We start from the raw sequence: 15,362 nt of genomic DNA on the forward strand, positions 1-15,362 counted from the left end.
GGCTTTTCACAAAAATAGCAGAGATACTGACTTTTAGCTCCTGCTGAGGCACATGTGATGGGTTTCTTTGGTTTTTCCCATCCAATGGCTTCCAATGTAAGAAACCTTTGCTCGAGGAATTTCATGAATTCGCTCAAAGGCTGTAATTCCTTAGTATTTTGTATGGATTGCTCATACAACGTATGAGTTTGACGATCTAATTTCTTCGTCAGAAAACATAGAAGAAGCGTATCCCATTTATCTGTTTCTATGTCGATGTTATTTAGCGCTGCTAAAGTTTCTTTGATGTTATCGTGTAGGGCCTTAATTGATTTGGCATCATTTGATATGTTTGGTTGATCCAATAATTTTTGAATCAATGTGTTACTGAGCACTCTCTTGTTGCTGAAACGCTCTTGTAACGTATTCCATGCTGTGATGTAATTTCCTTCTGTTAACGAAAGGTGGCGTATTAAATTTTCTGTCTCTCCCGTAACATTGGTTTTTAAATACCACATCTTTTGAATGGCGGGTACAGATGCTTCATGAATCATTTTCTTAAAAATGTCATGAAATTGTTGCCACTTTAGGTAGTCTCCATCAAATTTGGGGATTGCAACCTTTGGCAGGGGTAATGCATTATGCATATGTGGAGCAGGGATAAATGGCTGAACAGGGTCTGATACAGTCATTGTTTGAATTGTTAATACTGCATCTTCAGCTGCAATATAACTGTTAATGTTATATCCCATTTTCACAGGATCGATGCATTTGGAATATATTTTGACATGAATCGTTCTAATCTCATTCCAATATTTTATTATTATTGGTTTGAAATCCTTTCGCGTCTTAATTGTCATTCTGTTCATGATGCGCTGTAGACTTTCAAGCTGCACCCTTTGTTCTCGGATCATGGGCTCAATTTCGGACTCATTCTCCATAGAGGTAATAGATCCAGAATCTATCTCCATTTCCAAAAAGACAATTGTTTCGTCAACTCGTCGATGTATTTGCTGACCAATTCTTTAATATTTTCAAAATATTTATTAGAGAAATAATTGTGCTCATATTTCGAGCCATGAGTTATTTCTTGAATGTTTGTGTCTTCCATTAAAAATGTTTTCCAGAGATTCATTAACCTCTCAAGTCGGGTTTGAAAATATTCAGGCTTCTGCTTCCTTTCAGAGGGAACCTTTTTGTAGTTCCTGATGATGTTTTGGATCTCTTCGCCCGTGGCCAATTGCCTGTCCAGCACAACATTAATGCTTGATGATGCCATTTTTTTATTATTTGTTGTACTATTTTGACCCGATGGAGGTAATTTGTTTGTCGTTATGACAGGCTGTGCCTCTACTCACAACCAAAAAGGGTGGTCAAAGTAGTCTAACAATTTTTTTTAATGACAATGTGGAATATTTTTTTTTTTTAATCCAACCGTAGTTGCCAAGTTGACTGTATCGGTTTGGGTAGATTTAAATATATCCAGCTAGTTTTCCTACACAGAAGGTAATGAGACATCACAACTGTGATTGATGATGTATGTATGTAAATTGGTCGCCAAGTTGACCAATTATGTGGGATTTTCCAAATAAATCCAAGTTCCAACTCGGGAACAATATTCCAGATGAACGGTTAAATGTCCAAAAGTCGGGGGTCACCAAATGAACGAATCAAATAAATCTGTTGATGTAGATTCACTTGGTTCTGATCACGTTGGGGTCACCAAATGAACGCATCAAATAAATCTGTTGATGTAGATTCACTTGGTTCTGGTGATTGTCAATATGACAATCGTGTGCTGAAATATAAATGTGTATGCCACCGGTTCATGTACCAGTAACAAAATGTCGCCGCAATCGGTACTTGAACAAATTGGGCTTCGGAGATGTGAATACGTCAGAGTTTTCTTTCGTACTGATTTTATTTGGTAAAATGTGAGGTATATATACAGTTTCTATTAACACAATTGTTTACTTAGGATCATAGGCTTGTTTAATTAGTTCTAAGTATAAGTAGGTATGGAATATTTTTATGACTTTCGTAAATGACTCAACAATATATTTATATCAATGCACGTTTTACGACTCGTGTCGGAGTTTATGTGAACGCTCCGTTCATTTATTCGTCCAATTCTAAACTAAAGCTTACTTCTAAACCTACGGCGAAACCTAGCCGGCGAGCCGGCCGCGCACACAAGAGCCACCCGCGCGTAAACAAGATCATGCGATCGCTGGCGCCCAATCAGATAACAGAGCCGCCCGCTGCAACGGCATCTACTGCATCGGCGCCCTCCGTATCGGACTGGATAAGTTAGGGCGGCACATGATATTTCACATTTCTTCTGCGCTAAGTTAGGGTGGCCCATGTTATTGCTTATGTGTTAACTTGCAGACCATTACGCTTTGAAATTGCGTCCCCCCCGAGGCCTGAAAACCCAATACATTTTGCGTGCACTACGTTATCGCAGAGACAGCAAGGGATCTTCGGCTGGTCGTGGGTGATCTGCCTCTTACAGGTCTTAGCGGAACACAAAGACATGGATTCCATCATTTCTATTATTTATATTATATATACAAATAAAAAAAAATAAATAAAAATTATTTTCTCAAAAAACAAATAGCAGTGGAACCAGTGTGCCGACAAATGCAAATAAGCAGTGCTTAAAACGGGATCGAAAACAGATGAGAGCAGAGAGGAGAGAAGAACAAACGCAGCGACAGCTAGAGCGCGCGCTACTGCACAGAAAGTATTGAGAGCGAGAGAGGGAGAACAGTTACTCGAGCTAGAGAGTGGAAGGCAACTACAAGAGAGAGCGGCTAATAGTGAGGGCGTACTTACAAAAAAGAAAAAGCACAAACTAACCGACGCACAAATGAATACGATTAAATTTTAATTTTAAACAAAAAAAATGCATGCGCTCGCGTATTAGGATATGTAAGAAAAGTGGCAAGTTATTCAGTAATTATTAGAAGAGTTATATATATTATATGGTTATAACTATTAAAAAATGGTATCTTGAATTTAACAAAAAAATTCGCCTTAAACTTCTTCTATCTGATCCACAAACGATGAAATTATAAGTAAATCGCCATAATGAATTCCTGCTTTAAGCTGTGTGTTTAGCTGAGAAAATGAATCAAACGATTCTCAAACTGTCGCAGCAACATCCGCAACATTGATGTAGGTTTTGCCATAACTTGGCAGCTTTATGACTCCTTTTTGTTATTTAATTTCATTGGCAGCTTAAAGTGAACCTTTAAGCATGGTATGATAGAGCCAAATCTTCCTTGCACTCTAACGCATACTCCATGTTTGGTAGTAAGGGGGTCTACTGGCATGCAGATGGCGGGGGCCGGGCGTCCACCGGGCTCCCAAGAAAAATTCCCCACCCCTCAGCTTATTGCAGACAAGACGTCAAGGCGCTGCTGCTTTGGCTGAGTGTGGGGGGGGGGAAAGCGTAAGCGAAGCCCTGCGGGGGGAAGAATACAGCCAAGAGGCTATTATAAGAACCTTTGTTCTCTGCCACATTGGACCTACCGATCTTTCCGGGACTTCCGTGCATAATTATCACTTTCTTCTGTCCGTATATTGAGAGTTTCTTTTTCACCGGCGTGGATGGGGTGCACGCCAGTCCAAAAATGTTTGAGTGGCTCTAGGCCAGGTGAAATCTAAGATCACTGAAATCACTGCACGGCGTTCGTTTTAAATTTTTCACACACGTGGTTGGTCGAAAATTGGCTCACTATAGAACGGGTCACGAACCGATCCGAATTTTTTGATAGGTATACGAAAAAAAGAATTTTTCTGGGGATCGAGCCGTTTAAATGCGATCAGAAGAGCTATAACTATGTTCTAAAAGCTTATTTTGAAAACTGTCATAAACGAAAGCTTCGCCCACTCAGCTGGTTTGAAAGCTAAGCTTTGCTTTTCCTGAAATAATGCAGCGTGATTCTGCCAGCATAATTTATCCAATTTTATCGCATGCAATAATATCATTCCTTGCTTTTAATTATTTTTGTTCAGCTGCAACTACCAGCGCCACTACAAGTGTCACCATTAATCCCTAATTGGTTGATGTGCTGTTCCCGAATTGTTTTGGTCCTCACTGATGGTCCTAAAACGTTTTTGCCATTGTCATCGATTTCATACACATTTATGCTGAAATCCGCATTGGACACTTCGAATCTCTTTATTCCTTTGTTTGTGATTGCAAACTCAATCGCAGAAAAATCGAATCTCACTCCTTCATAGCAAATTATGTCTTGCCTTATGTCTACCATTCGATAGTAGGAAGGGCTTGTTAAGTTATCTTGGGCGATTTTTTTTGTTGGTCTGGCAGACGACGTCTGGCAAACGACGTCTGGCAGGCGGAATCTGGCAGCAGGGAGGCTAGTGCTTGGAGCTGTCGATCGTTAGTCTTACGCTGGAACTCGACCGAGCTTGTTATGCCGGTAGTAAAATAACTGTTAAGAACTCAACAGAGCTTGTTAAGCGGGCAATGAGATAACTTGAATGTGTGGCTGATAGATAGCACGCTTTCCAGATCCGAGTCCGTTACGACTACGGTATCTGTGCGGCTCAGCTTGGAGAGAGTTGGTTGTTGTGCGGAAATCGTTTTAAAACCGACATGACCAGCTCCCTGACCATTGCCGGCACCCTCGTGGAGGGTTCTGCTCGAGGATTTCCTTCAACCACGGTATAGTCCAGATCACTGCACTTTTCGAAGTGCTCTTCAGACCTGGCCGGATGAGCCCTCTACTCGTTGCTAAGTAAAGAAGATGTTCAGCAATGACTATGCAATGCTATAAAGTTTTCTAACTTTCAAATAAAGTATGCATCTCTAAATCGTAAACTTTGTTGACTCAGGCTTTTAAAGGAATACTTTTTGTTCTCGAAAACTTAGCTGCACTGTACTACTGAAGTCACCGAATATTGTTGCATGGAGAAGGACTTATTTGTTAAGGAACTCAGCCAGATCCGAGCAAGCTTTTCTTAAACTTCAATATTTGTTCCGATTTGCACAACAAATTTGGAGTAAAACTTCAACCTGAAAAGATCTGAGAAAAGTTCGTATTAGAAATGGAGTCACTGGGTTCTGGTAAAAAAACGGATAGTCCGCCTTCAAGGTCGTCACGTCTAGTGTTCCAGCTTCCGACGAGGAATATGGCATTTGGTGAAAGACCAGCCACGAGCCGTGCTCAGGCTCCTGCTTCGGATAAGAATACTGCTTCTGATCCAAATGAGCCGCCAAAAGAGGAAAGACGCGGCTTATTCGGACGAAGCAAGAAGACACTGAGTGTGAGCCCGAAAAGAACTACAGTTTCTAATGGACTAGGGCGCGATGACCAAAACCAAAAAGGGAAGACTACGCGTATTCTCTATACCACAGATGAGGAAGTTCGCGATGCTTTACTGGAGTTTGGTGTCTTCATAATCTTTCTTGTACTGACATCTTTGGGTGAGTAGAAATTTAAAGATTTTCTAAACGAATGGATAAATCCGTTAGGTGTAGTGTCGTCAATATACCTGTTCGTCCTGTTATTTAAAAAGTAGAAGGTTAAAATTATTTTCAATTTAGCAAGGATAATACAACTTTCAAAGGGATAGACTAACTCCGTTTTATGCTTTCGTGGATACTGAAGAAACATCGGAAACAAATTAATATACGAGAACCAACTCTTAAATCAACTCTTAGATCTTAAAAGCCAGAAAACTAGAATTTGTATTCATTTTGATAGTCTCAATCCGAGCTAAGAAACGCATTTTCATTCCAGTTACTCTGTCTGTGCGTCACCCTCACATGTTCTACTTTAACGATACTGTAAAAAAACTGTTTACCACTCGAGAACTGGTTGTGGCTCCATCAGTGACGATATCTTTTGAGAAGATTCTCACTGTCCCAGATTGGTGGGACTATTTGGTGTACAACTATATAAGAACATTGCACGGAGATATGACAATTACTACTCCAGAAAGTAGCCTAGATCCAAATGGAAATTTAACCAGTAGGAGCAACTCTGAATCGTTGCGACATGGCACAGCGACTCACTGGAATGCAAGGGAGGGATATGTAGACCGCGATGATAATGAATCCCACCAACGGAACAAGGAAGTTGAAGCACGGACCCAAGATGTCGGGCTTGAAGACGTAGTTGGGAACGCCAATGCTGAAAACCGAGACCTGGGTGAACAAACTGTCGATACAAAAAAAGATCAGGGTGGTTTGGATGGAATCTCACATCTCCAGGGTCGCGTATTTTTGCTGGAGAACCTCCTACTCGGTCCCCCGCGACTTCGGCAGATTCGTGTTCAAAAGGAGAGTTGCCATGTTAACGAAGACTTTGTACGACACTTCAACACCTGCTACGCCGCATATTCGGCGGGAGTCGAGGAGAAAACCGGGTTGCACAAAGGCACACAATTTCATTCGATGGGCGCACTCCACGCCACTCCGATTTGGACAGTACTGGCATTCTATCGTACTGGTGGGTACATTGCCGATCTGACCTATGAAAAGGATGAAAATCTTCGGAAAATAAATAAACTGAAGGATGACAATTGGCTGGATCGTGGATCAAGGCTTTGTTTGATGGAGTTTAATCTGTACAACGAGAATACGGACATATTTCAGAGCGTCAAGTAGGGTTCAGCTTCGAATTAAGGTTACGTGCATTTAAAGCTTCTCTTCCATCCAGACTTCTAGCCGAAATACCCCCCACGGGAGGTGTGATTCCACAGACGCATATGCAAACTGTCAAGCAGTATTCTTTTTTCACCGATCGCAGTCTGACTATGACTGTGATCTATATATTTTGGTACATCATGGTCGCCTACTACACTATCTATGAGATCAATGGATTACGCAAGTCGGGCTGTAAAATGTACTACAAATCTTTGCTTAATGTTCTCGACAGTATTGTATTAGTGGTAAATATAATCTATATTTGTCGCTTTCTGATCTACCTTTCCATTTTTTCGACAGTGTTATTAATCGCTTCCCAATCTTCGTTACCATCGCTTCCCGCTCTTCCTTTCCATTCCTAGCTTTGCTACCTGGCCTTGGTCTACAACGTCTGGCATACCTTCCAAGTTCAGTCCCTTACAACTCAGGCCCAGACGCATGAGGGCTATCAAAGTATTGATGTTCTTTGTTTCGTGAACATCATCTACGTGGATATGATGGCCATTTTAGCTTTTCTTGTATGGATAAAAATATTCAAGTTTATCAGTTTCAACAAAACACTGGTTCAGTTTACAACTACTTTAAGAAGGGTATATTTATATTTTTTAATTTCATTGGATGTAATATTTGATACGTTGTTTGAACATTTGTAGTGCTCCAAAGATCTGGCTGGCTTCAGTCTCATGTTTGGCATTGTTTTCTTGGCCTATGCTCAACTGGGTCTCCTGCTCTTTGGTACTAAGCATCCAGATTTTCATAACTTTGTCACCTCAGTCTTGACCATGATCCGCATGATCTTGGGCGACTTTCAGTATAATCTCATTGAGCAGGCGAATCGAGTGCTGGGCCCGATCTATTTCCTCACCTATATTCTACTTGTATTCTTTATATTGTTGGTAAGCTTCGAGCGCGAAATGAGTTTTTTCAGTTAATATAAGTTGAATTTCTCTAGAATATGTTCCTAGCCATCATCATGGAAACTTATAACTCGGTAAAGAGTGAAATTACGCAAGGGCGCAGTCAATTGGGCTCATATATCTATAAGAAGCTGGCTGGGGCCCTTTACTGGATCATCCACTGTGGCCGGAAGCGACGGGCTCAGCCTACCCGCCCCACTATTTCTGCCAATGAGGTTGATCTGGATGGCACGAACGCAGAATTCGAGGAGCCTAAAGTGCTAACAAACATCACCCAAGCAGAGTAAATTTACTTGAGTAAACTTACTAGCAGGTACTTATTTATTCAGCTAAATTTATTCTTTAGCGCACGTTACTTTGAAGAGGTTCCCCCCGATGTTCAAAACAAGGAACTATTTCAGTAAGAGCCTCGAAAATGTTATTGATGGCATTTAATATTTATAGATCCCCTGGGTTTTCTTAACTAACTCTTAGTCTGACAAATCGCGTGACACTGATTGAAGAAATTCTGGAACAGCTGGTCACCAATATGGATGATGTACTTAAACGCATCGAGAGAGAGCAAGGCACAAGAAAGAACTAACCTCCATGTACATACATATGTATGCATCCCAGTGATGTATCAAAAATACTGTTTGTTTTTTTTTATATAAAGCATTGGTTTAACATTTGATAATATAAAAGAGGAATGCGGGAGGGATAGTGGAGTGACAAAGAACACCTGGAACGGTCATACCGCTGGGTAGCATCTGTCTCTTTTCGAATATATACATACATATGTAGATAGTAGAGGTACTAAGTTGCAACGGGAGAAAGAGAGTGGTATCCGTATCAGAGTGGTAACTCGTACTAAACATATCGAACACATAATCTTTTGAAAATAAGGCAAACAGAGGGGATGTGAGACGCTTCTTACGCGTCACAACTAGTATACCCGGTACTTTTTTTCAAATGTTACATTTTAAATTTTTTCTACATATGTCATCTACATCTAGATCTACATAAATTTTCACGACAACATGGTCTTGGAGCTTGTCCCTCTCCCCAAGAGCCGCACACTGCGCGAATCAGAGTGTGGATTGAGAGAATGAGCAAAAAATAACAAAAGCTGCTGGACGGGGTGGGTTTAGCCACAGCAAATGAATTTCTTCATTCTGGCTATAATAATGGTCCAATCGGATCCCAATTCTGACAGATATGGTCCTTCTCTACGGAATGGCGTTTTTAGTTTTCTCGTATCTTCAAAATTGTGAATACCCGCAGATTTTTCGAGATTTGCGGAGGCGGGTGTCATTTTGAAATACACTTGTAACAGTGTGAGAATACAAAAGTATGGATGCAAAATTTTGTGGCTCTAGCTTTTATAGTCTCTGAGATCCTGGCGCTCAACAAGATGGACGGACGGACGGACAGACGGACATACAGACATGGCTCTATCGACTCGGCCATTGACGCTGATTAAGAATATATATATACATATACTTTATGGGGTCGGAAACGTTTCTTTCCCTGCGTTACATACATCCACTTTTTGCACAAATACAATATACCCTATTTACTCTTCGAGTACCGGGTATAAAAAGGGAATGACAACAGCGCTTAAAAATTGCCGAAAAGGGAGAAATCAAAAGAATAATCAGTTCAGTACGGTCCCGGCTGTGGCCACACCAAAACTTTTACCGGAACTTGGCCAATAAAAAAAGGTAAAATATACTTGTGCATGCAAAATGCATCTGGTCTAGAAAGTGAGTTGTCTCCTTCGCTTTTCAACCATCTCAAGAAACTTCAACTGATGAATATTTACACATAGCAACGTCATTGATAACGAATTTTTTTGAAGAGTTTGTGACTGAATACAGGCACCGATACACTGGCAGCACTGAATCTCGGTGCTTCTCTAATGTGCGGTCTCAGTTGTCCAACACGCCCTCGCCACCACCGAGTCTCACCACCTAATGTGATTTCCATGCTGTTCTGAAAAACAAATACCGGGTGAGGAAGCAGCCAGCAGCTCATGGCAAAGACTTTCTTAGACGGTAGCAACATTCAGACAGACAGTACAGGAGACAGGCCCTGAAGAAGGCAAAAGAGAGGACCAGAGGCCAGGATGAGACGGTAATATTATTATACACTTTGTAAACAAATTATAAATTATGTTGGATAAATATAAAAACTTTATAATAACTTGATTGCGGCATCCCCCAGATGTTGGGTCTTCACGACGTCATTGAAGACGACGCCGTTGAAGAGGAGCCATTGACGACGTCATTGAAAACGCGACATAGACGACGTCATTGAAAACGCGACATTGACGACGTCATTAAAGCCGACGCCATTCACGACAACGCCATTCATGAGGACGCCATTGACGACCCATTGAAGACGACGCCATTCATGACCTCATTGAAGACGTCGCCATTCACGACGACGCCATTGACGACTTAATTAAAGACGAATCCATTGAAGAGGGAACATTGACGACGTCATTGAAGACGACGTTATTGATGAGGAGCCATTGACGACGCCATTGAAGACGACGCCATTCACGACGACGCCATTGACGACTTTATTAAAGACGAAGCCATTGAAGAGGGAACATTGACGACGTCATTGAAGACGATGCCATTGAAGAGGAGCCATTGACGACGCCATTGAAGACGATGCCATTGAAGAGGAGCCATTGACGACGCCATTGAAGACGACACCATTGAAGGCGAGCCATTGACAACGTCATTGAAGACGACGCCATTGACGACGTCATTGGAGACGGTGTCATTGACGAAAATGTCATTGAATACGACGTCGTTGAAGACGCCTCTTTGAAGACGACGACATTGAAGACGACGACATTGAAGACGAGCTTGAAGAGGAGCCTAACGATGGTGTTGATCTTAAATAAATAAATAAAATTAACTTTTATACTTATCTATATGGTATACGATGTTATACATTTACTTATAATATTTGATAAGAAGTCATACTTTGTAATGCATCATGTTCATCAGCCAATTTTTGTTAAATGTATTTTGCGTGTTGTTGTTCTTTTTATTCACAACAATCTTCTACTTCATCATTAACATTGATGTCCTTATACATACATATGTTGTTACAGTCTGATTAAAAGTAATATTCAAGTTTTCAATATTCTCTAATCGCATATGTATTTTCGAATGAAATTGATAATATTGGTTGGAAACGATATATTTATACCCGGTACTCGAAGAGTAGGGTATATTGTATTTGTGCACAAAGTGAATGTATGTAACGCAGAGAAGGAAACGCTCCCATTACAAAGAGTTGGTTCCACTCTTCCGCCCTCTCTCGTCCCACCCAAACTAACGATTTATACTCCATTTTCATTTTCTTATCAAACATTCAAATATATTTCAATATTCCTTTCATTTTATAATTCTAATATTCCTAAAATATTTTTACCTAGACTGACTATTTACCTTGCGTAATAAATAAATACTAACATAAAAAATACTGACATTCAAAAAAATACACACGGATTCTATTTTTTTTGCCCGATGTGGCATCCCCAATTTTTGGTAAACAAACATTGCTGAAATATAAATTTAAAGACAAATTCAAATGGTTAACTTAAACTAAAAAGAGCTCTTGCTAGTAGTTATTGCATTGCGTGTATAAAGTGAAAAAGGGTGTGTCGTTCGGGGGGAGGAAAATAGACTCCGCTTACATAGAGGAGGATGTAGAGAATAAATGGGTATGGTGAACATGTGATGGGGTTTGTTGGGCGCAGGGTACTATTCAGATTTAAATATATTCATGTTGGGGTTAATATGTGTGGCTATTTTTTTCTATTTTAATACATGCGGGTTTTTGTGTGGTGTGTGTGATGTGTATGATGTCTATGAAGGGTGTGTGATTTGTAAAATGGGTGTGTGGTGTGTGGGTGTTTTTATGTTGCGGTGTGCGTGACGTTGGATGTGCCGGTGCGGTTTGCAGGGGTCTTCTCTGGATCTGCCGCTCTGATCCTCCCGAGGTGCTCCGGCCGGCCAGTCTTGTCGCTGACACAGCTGTCGGCTCTCTTCGTGGTGTCCGCTGCTGCCGTCTCCTCCTTCCAGCGCCGTCGTCGTCTCGCTTCACGGTTGTCGGTTTCGTGATGTTCTTTTTGTATGGGTCTGGGCACTGATTTTATTTTTCTCCTTTGTTTTTGTTTTAGGTTGCCGACCAATCTCTTGCACTTCTTCCCGGAAACTGACCCTCGCAATATAACCTTTACGGCCACGTTTCCTTCTCTCCTCTTTGCCACCTTGCAACCCTTTTTCAGCCTCCCAGGATCCACACCAGAGGCCGATGTCTGCTCTTCTTCGCTAGCCCTGTAGGCTATCGGCCACCTCAAAAAGCCGTCCATAACAAACTGTAAAACACCAGCGGCTGGCAAGTGCCCTTTCTCTCTGTTTCCCGTGATGTTGATGGTTGGGGGAGGGGAGTGGATACATATTGTATGTGTCTCTCTGTTTCCACTTGAGAATTCTCTGCCCACTTAGGCAAGTGCTCTCTCGATTGAGAAGATGCATACAAATACAGCAAAACGCGTTAGAGAAGACAAGGAGATGAACATGATACGTGGTGTGGTAGGAGGGGTGGAGGGGTTAGGTATGAGAAAAAAACCGCGAAATGGCTTTGAGTTATTCTGTCTCTCTCTCTCTTTGCACTTGAATTTTCTCTGACCACTCAAACAAGTGCTCTCTCAATTGAGATGCGCAGCCATGGTAGAATTACTATTTAGTAATTTCACCATGTGCGCAGCTGTCTATTTACACACATGCAAGCAAATACAGCGTTACCGACGATAGAGAGGAGAGAGAGGCGTTCGAAACTAAAGCATTTACCGCCTAGTACCCCACACTATAGGAATGCAATTAGGAGTATTTGCATATACATATGTACATATAAGCTAAAACATTTTCATAAAAACGGCTCAGACATATGTACATATGTACATACATAAATATATACATACATATTTATGCACCTGCATATGTATAAAAGACAATTAAACAGCTCAAACACACAGAAAAAATGCTGCCAAATGTTGAAACAAACAAACAAAACACAAGTCAACTACAACTTCATCCAACCAGACTCCAACTAATCATCAATAACAAACTGATTCAATGAAAATATCCATGGCATCAAGTAATTGTGTTACAACCATTTCCACTGCATCACCTACATATGTATGTATGTATGACTATTTCTTAATACATACATATGTATGTACATATGTTACCATTACGATTGCGGTTTCAGCAACAGATGAAATTAAAAACAACTGTATTCAATTATAATTTTAGCATTTAATTTTAAACCAATGGTTTGTATTAATTAAACATTAAAGAAAAAAAGAAATAGACAAAAAACTTTATTGAATATTAGCTTTTGATGCCAATTTGATGTATTAATAAGCAGTATTCTTAATAGAAAAACTAGAAATGTATTATCTTGATGGTGTATATGTGAATACTTTCAATCGCTCCAATAATGTTACAAATAGGCAGCGAGTGTACAACTTCAATTTCGTGTAGTTCTGAACTGTGGGGTTTTAGTCGCGGGTAGAGGTTTCGCATTTACTTGATAAAGTGAGTGAGTATGGGCTTATGAGACTAGCCCTTGAGGCTGGTCATGCCCGCACGCATGACCTCGTCGACGAGCAGCAGGTTGCTGGCAATTATGGAGCACGAGTTGAGGATCTGCTTTTTGACGATGTAGTTGTCGTAGACACCCATATCAACAGGCTTCATGGGCTCACCGGTGGCCAGATCAAGTCCAACTAGGTCTGAGTGCAAGCGATCTTCAACGGTAAGCTTCACGATAGTGTCCTGGGCATCGTATCCACTGTTAACAGCTAGCGTTTTGGGTATCACCAGCAGAGCATCGGCAAAGGCTTGCACTGATAGGCGCGCCTTACCCTTGATGGTGTCTTTGTATGCTACCAGCTCGTTATAGGCACGCACTTCGAAAGCGCCAGCACCAGGTATGAGAACCTTATCAGCAATTGTATTGTTGATAGCTCTCAGGCCATCGCGGATGGCATCCTTGATCTGGGTAATGGTGTGCTTGTTAGGTCCCTTAATCAAAATGGTGACCGAAAGTGGATTTTTGCAGTCCTCCACAAATGTGTACTTGTTCTCACCGAGGACATGCTCGTAAACGACACCCGCGTAGCCTAAATGCTCCTCTTGAAGATCATCAAAGGAGTTCATGGCGGTACCGCCGCAAGCAAGAGCCAAACGCTCCATATTGCGGCGTTTGGCGCGACGCAGAGCCAGAATTCCCTCCTTAGCAAGGGCATCTAAGGAAATAGGATCTATTCCCTTCTGGTTGATCAACGCGAAAGTCTTGTCTGTGCCATCGCACACCGACCGTTTCAGTTCAATCACCTTTTTCACACGCTGATCTATAAACTCACGCTCAGCGCGGACGAAAGCTTCGCGTTCTTCGGCTGTCTTGTAGAAGAATCCAGAGTTGACCTCAGCCTTCTCGTACTCCAGGGAAACATTGGCAGTGAGAATATAGACATTTTCCAGCCGCTTGGGCATGTCCGGATGGCGAGCGCCATGGTCCATGACCAGACCACGCACAAGCTGGGTGTCTGTGTCAGTCTTGTGCTGCATTTCCATCAGCTCAACCATGTGCAGATCAACGGGCTTCTTGTCATTAGCTATGGTCAGAACTGCGTCCACACACACCTCGGTGAGCAGGTCAGCCAAGGCTGGATGCACTTTGGTCTTCAGACTGGTGTTTGCGATCTCAACTAAATTCTTCTTGTTGATTTCAACAGGAACTTTTACCTTGTCTAGGACCTCTAGCGCCTTGTCGCGGGCCTTCTCAAAACCTTCGGCCATGATGCGGGGATGCAGACCCTCAGATAAATAAATATCGGCTTGCTTCAGAAGTTCTCCGATCAGCATCACTGTGGTGGTGGTGCCATCCCCAGTGGAATCATCTTGGGCCGTGCTGGCCCTGGCAATCATGGAAGCAGTTGGATGCTGGATCTGCATTTCATGCAGTAGGACATTGCCATCCTTGGTTATCTTAATATCCCCCGCTCCAGAGACCAACCTAGAATGTTCGATACATTTGTGTTAGTGTGCATGCTTCAAGCTCGTGAGTCACTTTTTACGGTTGAGCTATCCCGGCTAACAGCAAGGCAAACATTTCGTGAGATAATTTCACTTGCCATGACATAGACCATACAATTTAGCTTCTTTCTTAGTATTATTTGTTCTAACATTCACTGAAATCGCTGAGTTTGGACCTGAATTCGGTTTTACAGTAACGTCTGCTGGACGATGACGCATGCCGCTATTACAATTCATTTCTAACCTTAAACATCATGAGGCGACGCAGCTGTGTCTGAATACAAGCTTTATAATTGAGGGCTATCGCTAATTTCACTTAAACTCTGGTGGGTAGGATAAGTCAAAATAATAAAGCCTTTTTCTTACATTTTTACTGTTCCTTTGGGACCTAAGTTGGTACGCATCACATCCTGCAGACCCTTGGCGGCGCTTATGTTGATGGACAGAGCCTGAGCGGCACGGGCGAACTCAGCCTTCGGATTCAGCAAACTAATCGAAGCCATTATATTTCAGAGTTTAATGGTATTCTATTTAATTTTGGTTCAGAAATTGAAAATTAATTCGAAAAATATTAGCAACACGCCGTGTCGAAAATTCGGAGTATGACCACAAGTGTGACCGCGGAATTATCGATGAAATATACCGAAATACCCTCGGAAATATACCAAAAAA

At 41.6% G+C, this 15,362-nt stretch overlaps 2 protein-coding genes across 2 annotated transcripts; one reads left to right on the forward strand and one right to left on the reverse strand.

Annotated features, from left to right (window-relative positions):
- The first annotated feature begins 5,127 nt into the window (after positions 1-5,127).
- LOC117903049 (polycystic kidney disease 2-like 2 protein) lies at positions 5,128-8,193 on the forward strand. The gene is made up of 8 exons (XM_034814788.1): positions 5,128-5,437; positions 5,754-6,618; positions 6,675-6,906; positions 7,024-7,251; positions 7,315-7,557; positions 7,614-7,861; positions 7,925-7,978; positions 8,053-8,193. The coding sequence occupies exons 1-8, from the start codon at positions 5,143-5,145 to the stop codon at positions 8,159-8,161; spliced, it is 2,274 nt and encodes a 757-aa protein (XP_034670679.1). The 5' UTR covers positions 5,128-5,142; the 3' UTR covers positions 8,162-8,193.
- Positions 8,194-13,013: 4,820 nt separating this feature from the next.
- LOC117903050 (T-complex protein 1 subunit zeta-like) lies at positions 13,014-15,297 on the reverse strand. The gene is made up of 2 exons (XM_034814789.1): positions 15,057-15,297; positions 13,014-14,670 (listed from the first exon to the last, which is right to left on the reverse strand). The coding sequence occupies exons 1-2, from the start codon at positions 15,191-15,193 to the stop codon at positions 13,212-13,214; spliced, it is 1,596 nt and encodes a 531-aa protein (XP_034670680.1). The 5' UTR covers positions 15,194-15,297; the 3' UTR covers positions 13,014-13,211.
- Positions 15,298-15,362: the final 65 nt, after the last annotated feature.

Source organism: Drosophila subobscura, chromosome A (genome assembly GCF_008121235.1).
Source record: "Drosophila subobscura isolate 14011-0131.10 chromosome A, UCBerk_Dsub_1.0, whole genome shotgun sequence".
In the NCBI taxonomy this organism is placed as follows: Eukaryota; Metazoa; Arthropoda; class Insecta; order Diptera; family Drosophilidae; genus Drosophila; species Drosophila subobscura.

Bases quoted from the DNA above. Each gene is read 5' to 3' on its own strand.
- LOC117903049 (XM_034814788.1), top strand. From the start codon at position 5,143: ATGGCATTTGGTGAAAGACCAGCCACGAGCCGTGCTCAGGCTCCTGCT. The intron at 7,558-7,613 runs GTAAGCTTCGAG...GAATTTCTCTAG, and splicing joins TTGTATTCTTTATATTGTTG to AATATGTTCCTAGCCATCAT. The intron at 7,979-8,052 runs GTAAGAGCCTCG...ACTAACTCTTAG, and splicing joins CAAAACAAGGAACTATTTCA to TCTGACAAATCGCGTGACAC.
- LOC117903050 (XM_034814789.1), bottom strand. From the start codon at position 15,193: ATGGCTTCGATTAGTTTGCTGAATCCGAAGGCTGAGTTCGCCCGTGCC. The intron at 14,671-15,056 runs GTAAGAAAAAGG...CGAACATTCTAG, and splicing joins CCCAAAGGAACAGTAAAAAT to GTTGGTCTCTGGAGCGGGGG.